The 12,995-nt window shown below is 41.6% G+C and overlaps 1 protein-coding gene across 2 annotated transcripts in view; it reads right to left on the reverse strand.

The window, feature by feature from the left end:
• The window catches only part of ephb3a (eph receptor B3a), a 69,204-nt gene that overhangs the window by 31,348 nt on the left and 24,861 nt on the right, over window positions 1-12,995 (reverse strand). For both annotated transcript variants that reach the window (XM_032565416.1, XM_032565417.1), the window contains exons 4-6: window positions 10,190-10,345; window positions 4,250-4,585; window positions 1,169-1,293 (exon numbers count right to left, since the gene is read on the reverse strand). In XM_032565416.1, coding sequence (XP_032421307.1) covers window positions 1,169-1,293; window positions 4,250-4,585; window positions 10,190-10,345 — 617 coding nt within the window. The remainder of the gene's footprint in view (window positions 1-1,168; window positions 1,294-4,249; window positions 4,586-10,189; window positions 10,346-12,995) is intronic.

Consider the following 12,995-nt stretch of genomic DNA (forward strand, 5'->3'; position numbering starts at 1 on the left):
CCTGTCCAGAGTGACCCCCGCCTCTCGCCCCGAACATTAGCTGGAGATAGACACCAGCACCTCCCGACCCCACTAGGGACAAGGGTGTTAGAAAATGGATTAATGGATAATAAAAAGTGAAAGCCCACTTGCTTATAAATGAGGATTTTCTATTTGGTTCCCTTCAAAATATTGATAAAAAGTGATCTTCTCTTGTTCACATGAACCTAATATCTCACATTATTTCATCTCATGACATACGTATGTATACATGTATGTATGTATATATATATACTGTATATATACTCCTATTGGGTGAAGCATAACCCACTTTGTAAGTGCAAAATGATCACTGATCAGAGATTATATGGTTTCATCATAAATTCATCACAAATTTACATTTCTGCTTATGTTATGGACCACAATAAAAGAAAAGGGATTTCTGATTAAATTGTATGTTTTTTTGTATTTTAAGCAGAAATCCAATAACCTCTGTTTGTCATTAATAGTTTCTGATGAGAAAATTCAATTGCCAACCCCCCCCCCGTCCCTGACATCATAAGTGAATTATTCATACTCGTATTCGTTTTGTCTTATAAAAAATGTGAAGCATAATTAATTTCAAAATGCCGCTCTGCCTGGACCTGCCACTCTGGTATGTGAAATCCTCCGGTGAAGCTAATCTAATGCAAATTACCCTGTGAACACGATAAGAGCCATTTTATTATTTACATCACAGCTCCTGAAATAGAGGTTTAAAAGATGAAGAGATTATGTCAAATCGATGTTGTGTTATCAGTGATGTTCTCTGTTGCGGGGTTAGCGGCAGCTCTGTGGCCTTAAGGCCGAGCAAATCATCGAACTGGAGCTGCTAACGTGGCTAAAGTTGACCGTTGGCTTGTTTCAGTGCAGCAACGGGGTCGGTAAGCCTAAGGTTTGACCATCAAAGGTTACAAATTGGCTGCATTATGCCTGCAGGCTGTTCTTAGGGAATTGATTAATGCTAATGATGCAGCAGGCACACAGTACCAGCTGCTGACTTTGATTCTGCTGCAATTAAAATGTGCGCCCTCATCCCCAGGCCCCCGGCAACACGTTCCGATGCTCAGTTAGTGTTCGAAACAATTAAGTTGTAGTAAATTTTGATTTAAGCATTTAATGTGACACGTGGTAATGTCAGGGCTTTTACCCTCTCCTGGTACTTGATCTCGTAGTCGAGGATGACCCCGTTGGGCCTCTCGGGCGGCAGCCATGACAGGCTGAGGGTGTCTGCAGTGGAGCGCATCAGATGGACTGTTGGCACGGCTGAAGGTGCTGCAGGGAGTCACCGAGAGAGACAGTATATCACTGTGATGCAACTTAAAAGTTGCTGAGAGCTTCTTTCAAAGTTGTAAACACAGATGCAGTGAGAAAACGGCTGTGAACTGAAATCTGACAATTTTCAGCTTAATCAATCCTAAATGGTTCCAGACTTCTTCTTCTTTTTCTTTTTTTTACATGGTGTTACTACAAGTAATAATAAATTAATCACTAAAGGCATGAAAGTTACAAAAACATTTTTTAAATGACGTCCTTATGTTTCTCATAATACGAACCATAAAGCTGCAATTTTTATAAAACATATTTTTTCCATTTTTGTTTGAAACTGTCACTCTGTTGTCACGGTATGGGACAGATAATCTGTGAAAAAACATACAAATAAAAAAGTCAATCTCTTCTGCTTTCTACCAGTGAAAACACAAGAAGAGGGTCTTAGTGCTGTCAGTCACATTCTCCTGTGGCGCTGCTCATTCCCCCTCCGTCCCCTTGCTCTCTGCTACGATACAGCTCAGGCTAGTTAGCATGGCGACCGATGGTGGTCACAGTTTTCCTGGAAAAGTAGTAGCAGGTACACAAGTGTGATTGGCAGCGCTAAGACCCTCCTCTCTGCTCTGATTGGTTGTTTTCGACAAGAAGTGGCGCCTTTTTGTAGCAATAGTAGCTCAGAGGAGGAGATCAATGTTTTCACAGATCATCTGCCTCCTTCTACACGTTTTAACAAATGTGTAAAAAAAATACATTTGAATCAGAAGATAAAAGCTCTCCAAGAACCAGAAATCAGAGATTCTGATGGGTACAATATAATAAAGCAGTATTTCCTCAAATAAAATAAATAGTACAGGCCAAGCTGTGACGTAGAATAAAGAATGAGGAAGAGGGTTGGGGTTTCATTTTTACTAGTTTCAGTGACTGAAACTCATTTCTCTTCCTGTTGCGTTCTGTGAAACATGTTCTGGACTGAACATTGATCATATTGGGTGTAATACAAAGCCACAACTGTGTTCTGGTGAAGCAGGTTTGAAGCATTTAAAACATTTTGGATCATAATTGTAGCACAATGTCCGTGTTTATGTTTCATTAATACAATCCCTGCAGAGAAAATGTTTCTGTCTGATTGAAATGGAAAGAGATTGAAATTTGACTTGGTGCAGAAAGCCGTAAGAGTGTAGCGCGAGAACTTATAGCTGGGAATCCAGGAAGAATACTAATCAACTTAGGAGCACACAGCAGAAGATGGATGGGCATCTGACAACTGAAAATCTGCTGAGGGAAACATACGCAGCAGAAGATAATGAGTGAAGAATTCATAGCTGCAATTAGGAAACGGGAAGTTGATGTTATGGAAGCTGAGCGCAAAATCAACAGAGAAGAACAGAAACGTAAACAACAACAACAAAAAAAGAGAAACAAAAATGCAGAAAATTCTTGAGACAATCCAATAAAATCCATAATATTAAGTCGCTCCTGTTCTTGTCGGGTTTTTTCCATCACTTCCCGTCATCTCATTATTTTAGCACACTCTTTAAGGTAATTCTCCAGGGAATGCTGCCCCGTTAATGAATGCACACCTATGAGGACACATTATAGGTCAGCGTTATTAGGTCACAGCAGCAAAGACATTTGAAGCCACGTTAAAAATACTTTGGAATAAAGTCGTGGTTATGATAAAACCAGCTAGGCCCCGGCTCTGCTGCCATTATAGCAAAAGTTCTGCTTTAGCATAATTTACATTTTAGCATAAATTACATTGTAACGTAACTTCCATTCTAGCATAACTTCTGTATTAACTTATCTTTTGCTTTAGCATATCTTCTGTTGTGGCTTTTGTTATTATAGCTATCAATACATATACATACAGTGGTTGTGGCTTATGCATTTAGTTGGCACTTCTGGGCTACCGTAGGGATCATCACTGTTAACAGCTTAACTAAGCATTGCTTTAAAACGACCATGACTTCCTGTTAGACATTAAACATTATTTATTTGGACAGATATATATCCTTTGAGCTATTTTCAAATAGTTTATTAGAATATAAAGTTATTAAAATGTTCTCCCATGTACACACGCACACAAATACAGAGTTCGCTCAAATTTCCACCATTTTATAAACAATTGTTTTGATAATAAACAGAGTTTTTTCGTATGATCGGAGGGCCGAAACGCTTAAAAAGGTATTTGTTTTCCCAGATATCCGGACACATGTGGACTACTAGGCCTGAATCAGGCTTGTGTGTAGGTTTAACTTTGAGTCACGTCTAAATGCATCCTAAGTGAACCTTGGCTGTTGAAATCGTGTTTATTGTTCAGCGGGAACGCCTGGCACCCGAAGCTCTTGAAACGAACCGAAACGGAAAGGTGATGAATGTTCAAACTTTCCCCACCTCAGTCCCGAACAGCTTAGGAGAGGAAGTAGATGATTCACCTCTACTGTTCTGCAGCCTATTGATTTGTGACGCCTGAGTCAGTTGATAGTCACTGAGCTGGGTTCATATATGCTGCAGTGAGGTGATTAAGTGCAGGTTAACTGGAAGAGTAATTGCAGTCTGGGAGAGGCCCCCTGAACAGTTTGGTTGATGATGATGTTGCATATATTTAAGTGGCGATGTTGGAAGGTGACATTTGTCAAGACATATGATAAGAAACCTGCTTAGTCTGCCGAGTGCTGACAGTGGGGATATAAAGCAGAATTTATCTGCCTCTTCCTGAAACTGTCCCCGAAACGCCGAGCTGCAGCCCGGCATTTGTCCAGCTGTCACTCTCAATGAGCTTTCCTCCACACTGTTTACTCTCCGTGTTAGAACCTCTGTTGATACCCAACACTCATTAGGAAGCTCATTGACATTGACTGAAAGCGGGATCCTTTAACCAGCCTGTACTACCGCGATGCTAAGTGGTATTGATCGGAGCTCCGCTGTGAATCGGGCCGGCGACGGGGGGGTTATTACTAACCGGCCTGGTTGGTGGTGATGTTGACCGTGGAGTAGTTGGGCGAGGACGGGTTCTTCCCAGACACGCCGTTGACGGCCTGGACCTCGAAGCTGTAGCGGGTGTGGGCCTGCAGGTTCCTCACCACCACCTTCCTCTGCCTCATGCCCAGGCGGCGCGGCGCGATGTCCACGTTGTCGTCGCAGCGCGTGCACGGGCTGAGGTCGCGCAGGCACTTCTTGCACACCACGTTGTAGACGAGGTCCCCCCGCCCGCCCGTGTCCTTGGGTTCGTCCCACTCCAGGGACAGGGAGGTCTCGTTCACGCTAGATATGACGTTGCGAGGGGCCGAAGGGATGGCTGAACAGAAACACACACACACACACACGTGTGGGCACCGGAGAAGGTGGGCAGGCTGTGCTAAAACACACAAGTGAGGGTTTAGTCATCCTCCCGGTGCAGCGCTGACATTATCCTCCCTGGTGGTTAAAGAAACTGTTTTAACAGCTTTATAAAAAGGGAACAATAGGTAGCATGTGAGCAGAAAATGGAGTATAAGAGAGGTGGAGATAATATTGACATTCTTCAGTGAGAATACACACATAACATGTATGGAAATGTCTTAAAAAGGGATCATATTCCACCTCCTTCAGCATCTTTATTTAGCATAAATCCAGACTATTTGGCCCCAGAGGCTGCAGTGAACCACCAGTCAGAGACGATGACGTCTCCTACAACACACGCCAACACAGAGAAGACTATGCAGACACGGTTACAGGCAGTTTCTAACTAGAGATGCACCGATCCGATATTAATATCTGTATTGGTCCCAATATTGAAAAAAAATTCTAGAGCAGGTATCTGTGACAATGTACCTGATCCATAAGGGCAGATCTATCCAGTCTAATTCTATGCTTTTTGCTCTGAACGACGTCATGCTTTATTATTTATTTTACATAATATTTAGAATTCATAATTGCGACAATCTGAACCATTTGAAAGACGGTTTGTTGCGGCTTATTTTTCACATGTTTGACCAAAGTAGTCAGCCAGTTGTTTTTGTCCGTTTCAGTTTCTTTCTTTATTTTCCTTTGGAGTTTAGCCTCCTACTCTAACTGACTGAACAAATGAAAGTTGTTTTTACATGTTTGATCAAACTTGTGAAGCTGTTTGTGTGTCTAAGTGTGCTGCACTGGGGTAGAGTTATCAAATGCATCTTTTATTCAGTACATTTATGTCTGTGTTTAAAAATAGACACGTTTTAAGTCAATTCAGCTGTTTTTCTGTATCGGATCGGTTTCGGCCAACGTTAAATCTCAGTTATTGGTACTGGAAGTGAAAAAAGTGGATTGGTGCATCGCTGGTTTAAAGGGCTTTATTGAGAGGTTAGAAGTGGTGAATAATGTAAAAGCAGTAAATCATATGGCTTCTCCATTAGGCCTGTTAGTTTATGAGCAAGAAAACTACTAGCATGATTATTTAGAAATGATAGTTTTGTTGAGTTTACAGGAAGTTCTTGTTGTTGTTGTTGCTGCCTGGTAGTTATTGAGTTTAGGGAGTTAAATACCTGAAATCCTCAAAACCCTGAGTTCAAATGGGATTGGTGCATCTCTACTTTAAACAGGCTCCTACAATAAAAAAATGGCTTGAAAACAAAGCAACGTTCAGTTTGTTGTTTTTTTTTTTTTTATGTGATGCATATAAACTGTCATGCTCAAGCAGAGCTTGGCTGACCCGCTGTCAGTTTGAAATAGCTAATCTGCTCGCGACAGAGAGTTCCTGTTTGTGAGTCAGTGTGACCCAGGGCCATCGTGTTTCTATAAGCAGCGCAGCATTTTCAGCGAGAGCGCTTGAAATCAGGATAAAGTGCGATAAGCGCCGAGGAAAGCAACAGCGATCACTTGTGCAAACAGGCTTTTCATCTTATTAAGGTGCTCTGCCTCTCGGCTCCCGGCAGCAGAGAGTCCAGTCTGTCTCGCGGCAGCCGGAGAGCGAAGAACGGCTCTCTCCACAGAGTCCACCTCCTCAGCTGCCATGCCCTGAGCGGCCATTTCTCTCGCCCCATCCTTTCTAATTAGGCAGACGGAGTTCAGAGTGGAAGCTCCTCTAATTGGACACCCGTCTAAAATGCACGCTGAGTCCAAGCTGCCGTCCACTGCCTTCTCTTGTGCAATGCGCAGCTTCAAAAACACAAAACGCAGGCGGCCCTGGCACCGGCTCTGACAGACCGCAGAGGCAGGACTGTCAGGCTAGCATGCCTGCATGTGTGTTTGTGTGTGTGTGTGTCTAGTGGAAGGTGGTGGTTGTGTCCCTGCCCGCCTGTCAGCGTGCGCTGGTCAGTGTCACAGTCCACAGTGTTCCTGTGACGAGGATCTGGGGGAGACAGTTGCGGGCCGCGTGTGTGTCATTTAACGTGGCGAAAGGCCCCTGGGGCTCGACTTTAGCAGCTCATGTCGCTCTAAATCAGCACGGCCAGGGAGGGACTGGTGGAACAAGCAGGCTGCGCTGCTGCCAGCAGCACAGCCGCCTGCTTACCACTAAACAAGTCCTTCGCATTCAAATGCTGACATTTACAGGCTTTCTGCAGTTTTCAGAAACTCAAATTTAAGACCTTTTTAAGACCATTAAGAGTGACATTTAAGACCTGTATCACCACAGAAAGGTACAAAAGAAAATGGCATATTTGATGTAGTAGTAGTGCCAAGCTTATTTGCACAGACTGAACGTAGCGTCATTATAGGTGGGCAACAGAAGGGAGCCAGTGGTGAAGACGAACGTCTTCCAGACAACTGGCGATAATTTTACAATTCCATGATAAAGGCAAAAACTAAAGCATCTAAAATTAACTAAAAAACCTAAGGAATTTAATATTAGATACATTAACTTAAGCTAGCCAGTTAGCTCAATTTAAGTTAGCTAGCTAATGTATCTAAAATTAAGATAAATAGCTAATGCATTTTAACTTTAGACAAATTAATTTCATTGCTAAATGAAATTAATTGCTAAATTGCTAGCTAGCTTATGCTAAGCTAGCTAGCAAGGTTTGTTAGAAGCTACTTAGTGGTCGCATCAACCGCCTCGAGAATGCAGTGAATGAAGACGTCCGCACATGACTCAAAGGTTTGCCCGACAGAAAAGTCCCGAGAGAAAAGCACTGCATAGCATACATGATGAAATAGTCCTGCCACCACAAAATTATAGACCTGTGATAAACGTATTTAAGGCCAACTTACATTTTTCTATTGAATTTATGACATTTTAAGGCCTTAATTGTAAGTACATCAATTTAAAACTTTTTAAGGATGCACAGACTCCCTGATTTAGAAGTACGGAGTCAGTTTGGGTTTACCATTGTGTAGCCAAACTGAATTTAAAGTATGGACTGTTTTGAAAGGGTCCACTCGAACATTATTGTCAATAATAGTGACAATATTTTCTCACCTTTTATGTGAGTCACATTGTTTTTAACCAATGTACTTACAGCTGCCTTCAGACTACCTTACCTCAAACCATCAGGGAGCAGCTGCTGTTCTCTCCTTCATACTTAAACGGATGGAACGTTTTTTACTACATGTAATGTGTACTACGCATTTATGAGCCGTCATCATCTTGCCTGTAACAAACCACATTTAGCTTGGAAAATGCAAATAGTTTGCAGAAACTGTAGACGTTTGTGAGTAAAATGTTAGTTTTGGAGAATTTACTCTATCTTTTTGTGTCAGAGTTCTACATGTCATGTGTTGCTTTCAAACGTTTTTTTTTTTTGTTGTTTTTTTTGGTCGGTTCTTTTCTTCCAGCAAAAATGTGACATATACAAAAATGGCGTAAAAAAAACATGAGCTGAAGTAACACATCTGTCTACTCATAAACAATTCAAATTTCAGAAAAAAACAGCGGAGCCAAAGTGGATTGTTTCAGAAAGAACTGCAAACACACAACATTTTACCCATTATTGTAGGCCTAGATTCTACGGCAAATATCTCAGGACACTTGAAATAAACAAAACTAACATACAGTCAACTTTTCAGCACAATGTAGGAGATTGCTTTAAGTTAAAAATCCCTTTATATAAACAGTACTGGTTCCACTGGCAGATTATTTCACCAGTGGAAATGGAAAATTAATTCTAAGTTAAATAATCTGCCAATGGAACCAGTACTGTTCATTAATATTAGGGATATATTGACTAAAACAAGCTGCTACGTCTTGCTGAAATGACACCATTACACTCTGCTACTAGCCAACATGACCCAACAACCAAGTTAGTTTTCTCCTATTTCAAGTGTACTAACTTGTGTGCAGTAGAAACTAGGCCAAAAACACTTGGTGAGATTTCTTGTTTTTGTTTAACAAAGTTAATGGATTTATTTGTGCTAGCTTGTAGATAACAAAAACAGACATTGTAGCCCAATGCGTACAATCAACAATACACACAGTTACTGGTGATCACTGCTATTCAGAAAATGTTGGGGGGTTTTTGTCTTAAAAAAAAAAAAGTAAGAAACTAACAATAAGTAGAACATTTCTACACCAAAGCAATGCAACAAAGGCAGAGAATGATGTTTTGCTGGAGCTTCTTGTTTAGAAGTTTTAAAAAAACATTTTGGTTTCCAAGGAAGCGAAGGCAGCTGTGGCACGCATTTGGTACACATACGGAAAGCCAAAAAGGATCATGATTTGTCTGCTTTGCACCAGCGGCCGATATCTAATAATGCTGTGGAATACATCACTAGGTCTTAACTGATTTAATTAGTTATCCTGTTCGGTATACTTAGTGGATGAGGCCAAATTCACTGAAGAAAAACTTATTTTATAAGATTTAATCCAGGGCTTAGCAGGTATTTTTATTCGATACGAGGCCTGTAGGGCTCAGTTTCGATTAAACTCATAAAAAGAAAAATATCCGGCCTTGCTCTGCTCACAAGCGTCCCATCTCCCTCCTACTCTTTATCTTTCTTGGTTTTTATTTATTTTCATAGGGTTTCTGCTTTTTTTCCCCTTTTTTTTAAATGCAATGAATAAATTTGACATTTGCTTCTTTTTGCTGCTCTGCAACGCTCACGCAGACCAGTGACCACAGACAACACAGAATTCAAGTTAATACTTCAGGAGAATTAACTTGGCAAAATGCGAATTTAAAAAAAAAAAAAGTTTCGATTTTACGGGTCTGAAACTGGATCTGCACTATATGCGAAACGGTGATTGTCTCATTATCCACTTGTGCGAAATCCCAATTACAAAGGACTGCTTGGATGCAGTGTTTGGTAGGAAATTATATTTCAAGTGGCATGTATGCAAATTCTGCATGCCAATGATATATTTGGCCTGTTGGCTGGATCTGCACTGCCGTTGATGCCAACACTTGTTTTAATAATTTCAGCGGCTGAGATTCTAAACCTCGCTGGGAGCGAGTGATGAAGGAAAAGAAAGAAAAGAGACTGAAGAGTGAAGGGTGGCCATAGCGCCTGACAATGTGGTCAGGAAAACGTTGAATTCTCCTGATGTTATGCAGCCGCTGTAGAAGCTCAATGTATAATGGCCTTTTGTAAGCTGGGTTACTTTTACTGCAAAGTTTCAGAGAAAACCTTAATGGGTGATTTTCTGTTAAACGGTTGTAAACAGTTAATATCCTGCCAGAAGTAGAAAAGTCTTCTGGTTTTGGATCGATGCTAAACTTCAGATATCGGTATCAAAAGTGAAAGAAGTGAATCGGTGCATCCCTACTTTCGTTTTTTAATTATTTCTCAATATGGTGAATACTTGCAATTAGCTATGACAACCTATATCATCATCACCTTTACTAAAGACACAAGCAGTTCCATATAAAGGTGCAATAAAATCAACTGAACCTCACTGAAGATCGTGAACGTTTGAGTTCAGATCCAATCACTTTCTGCTGCTTCCCGAGGCGTTTGTCGCCGAATCGACTGCGGCCCGTTTCCGCGCCGCGGAGCGTTTACTCACTGGTGCAGGAGGAGTCCGGCGGGTCGCTGTCGGCGCGGTAGAAGCCGTTCAGGCAGGGACAGACGTTGGCTCCCCGTGAACTGGTGCGGCTGTTGGCCGGGCAGGGAGCACACGTCCCCTCGCCGAATTTGGATTTGAAAGTCCCGGGGATGCAAGCTGGGTGGACGAGAGAGAGAGAGAGAAAGAGAGAGAGAAACAGGAAAGGACGATAAGAAGTGGGAAAAACAAAACGCCGCCGTCGCTTATCTGGAAGCCCAGCAGCTGTCACATCAGGACGCATCCACCTGCAAAAAAACGCTCAACATTTACAAAAGAAGCATCCGCATCGGCGTGCGCTTAAGCAGAGGGACTTATCTGTGCTTCTTTTTTTTTTTAATTTTTCTTGCATTTGCTTTTTCATTTTCATCCTCTGTGCTCAGTGACATTAATCTCCCCAAACATGGAGTCGCGATGACAGCAAAGTTTCATGTTGAAGATGAGGAGAAGGGGGATAAAGATGAAGACCGACTGCTGACAGGAGATTGCTGTTGTCAGACAAAACAAGGATGGAGAATGCTTGTGTGAAAAAAAAAAAAAGGGATCCACCCCGAAGCCATCAATCAGTGTCTCCTGGCTCCTCACGGCTCTCCAAAAACCGCGCCGCTGAATACAAACGAGGGCCTCGGCGTGCATGCAGAAGACGCTCCATAATAAGCCCATAAATCAATCCAAATGAAGGGACATCAGAACAGACATGAATTAGCTCAGCCGAGTTATGAGGAGAGTATACAAAGTGTGGTAATCTGAGGCGATGTGTCCAAGAGATTAATTTAAATTCCTAAGTGTCGGGCTGAAAGTTGGCTGATATGGAGTCTTAAGTATAAACCGGCGTAAGCCCAGACTAAAGAAGGATTTTGATAAAGGGGATTAGCAGCGAAAGGTCTGGATAGATCTGCCTCGGGAGCCGCTGGTTTTACTGTTCGCCACATTCCTAACCGGTGGTGTAAAAGTGGGGGAGTCTGGCAAACATCTGTCCTGTCAGCATGACGGCTCATAAAACCCAGAGAGAGAGAGACACAGAGAGAGAGAGGAGAGGGTGATTAAGTAGTTAGGCTAAGTGGGCTTTCAGTTTCGGCTCCACCCAAAGTCAAAACAACGGCATGATTAGAGAAGCCAACAGCTAACAGCCCTGCAGCGGCGTTGCGCAATAAAGCTCGCAACAGTGACCGCGCTTCCACTGCGAAAGCGCCCAAAACTAATGCTGAAAAATAAAACACCAGTTTGCATTTGCGGTGTTCCCATTAAATAACAAAACGTGATTAAAATCAGATGTGAATTAGTTTGTTCACACGAGAAGTCATTAAAAACCCATCATCCTCCCGCCACTTCCTGTCGTCTTCTTCGTCGTTTCCGCCAGCAGTAACGTCCGGCTGTCGATCATGTGACTCGTGTGACTCAAAAAAAAAGTGTTTCCACTACAGTGCTCTGAAAAACATTAATTTTCAATTACCACCTTGTACTAGTGCAAAAACGTTTTCGGGAAAAATGTGCTTTTTCCAATTGAGCAAATTTATTATCGTAATTCCAATTTGAGCAAGTTTATAGTCAGTCGAGAAACTACAGGTCAACTTCAATCCCAACACTTCCAGCTCCAGTTTAGTTCATCTTACAATTTTGTCCCTTTCTACCAGAAACCATTCATTGTAACTATTAATTATCAGCTAATGTTTTTCTGTAGTTAAGCCACTGCAGAACCTGCAAAAGTAAAATAATATATAATCTAAATGGCTATGAAAACTACGTGACTGCAAAGCTGAATACATCGAGTATGATGGCGATGTATTTTCTCATCTGATCTGAGAAAATCAGATGAAATTTCAACATTCAATAAACGGCTAATTCAATTTTTTTGAATCAGACAATTATGATTCATATCAGGCTGTAAGGTTTGTGTCAAACTCAAGACCTGGGGGCCAAATCTGGTCCGTTCCCATAACTTTTCTCGATGTCAAGTTATAGTCCACATTTAAGATCACATGTAAGCGCAAAAATAGCAAAGTTTCTTGGAAATATTTTTAAATTAGTACCACAAAATTTTAGCTCTTTAAATTAAAGAACAAAAAACTGCTTTTAGCTGAATATTTTCTTCAATGGAACATTATATTTCTATAGACAATAAAAAAGCATGTAGTTTACAATCAATTGGTCAAAATGACTTGATAAAAATTTGCACAACACCGTGTTGCCTCTGCCCCCACCTGTTGCTGCACACGGAAAATCAGTTAGCTAAAAAATTTGCCACTTCACTTGTTTTTCTCACTTAAAGCACAAACAAATTCCCAAGTTTGGAAATATTGAATGATCCCGAAAAGCACAAGACTTCAATAGAGTTGAGAGTCAATTCTTAAGGATTCTGTTTCTGTTTCATCCATCTGCCTGTTGTTTTCACTCGCTTCTCCTTGTAGGGTCAGAGGGGACCTGGTGTCTGGCCCCACCGGTTATTGGGGCAGTTATTGGGTTCACCCTGGACAGGTCACCAGTCCATCACAGGGCAACACAGAGACACAGGACAACCGAACATACACACACACACACAGCTTAGAGAGACGAGTTAAGCTATCAGCTATGTTTTTGGACAGAGATGAATCGATCCAATACCAATATCTGAGGTTTAGGATCGACTGACATCGATCTGAAAAAGAAAAACTGCTGAACTGACTTACAATGTTTCTTTTCTTTTTTTAACCCAGACATAAATGTACTGAATTACAAATTAATTTTGTAACTCTGCACTAGAACAGCTCACACAAATACACCAACAGCTTCA

This window comes from Xiphophorus hellerii, chromosome 6 (assembly GCF_003331165.1).
Source record: "Xiphophorus hellerii strain 12219 chromosome 6, Xiphophorus_hellerii-4.1, whole genome shotgun sequence".
Taxonomy (NCBI): Eukaryota; Metazoa; Chordata; class Actinopteri; order Cyprinodontiformes; family Poeciliidae; genus Xiphophorus; species Xiphophorus hellerii.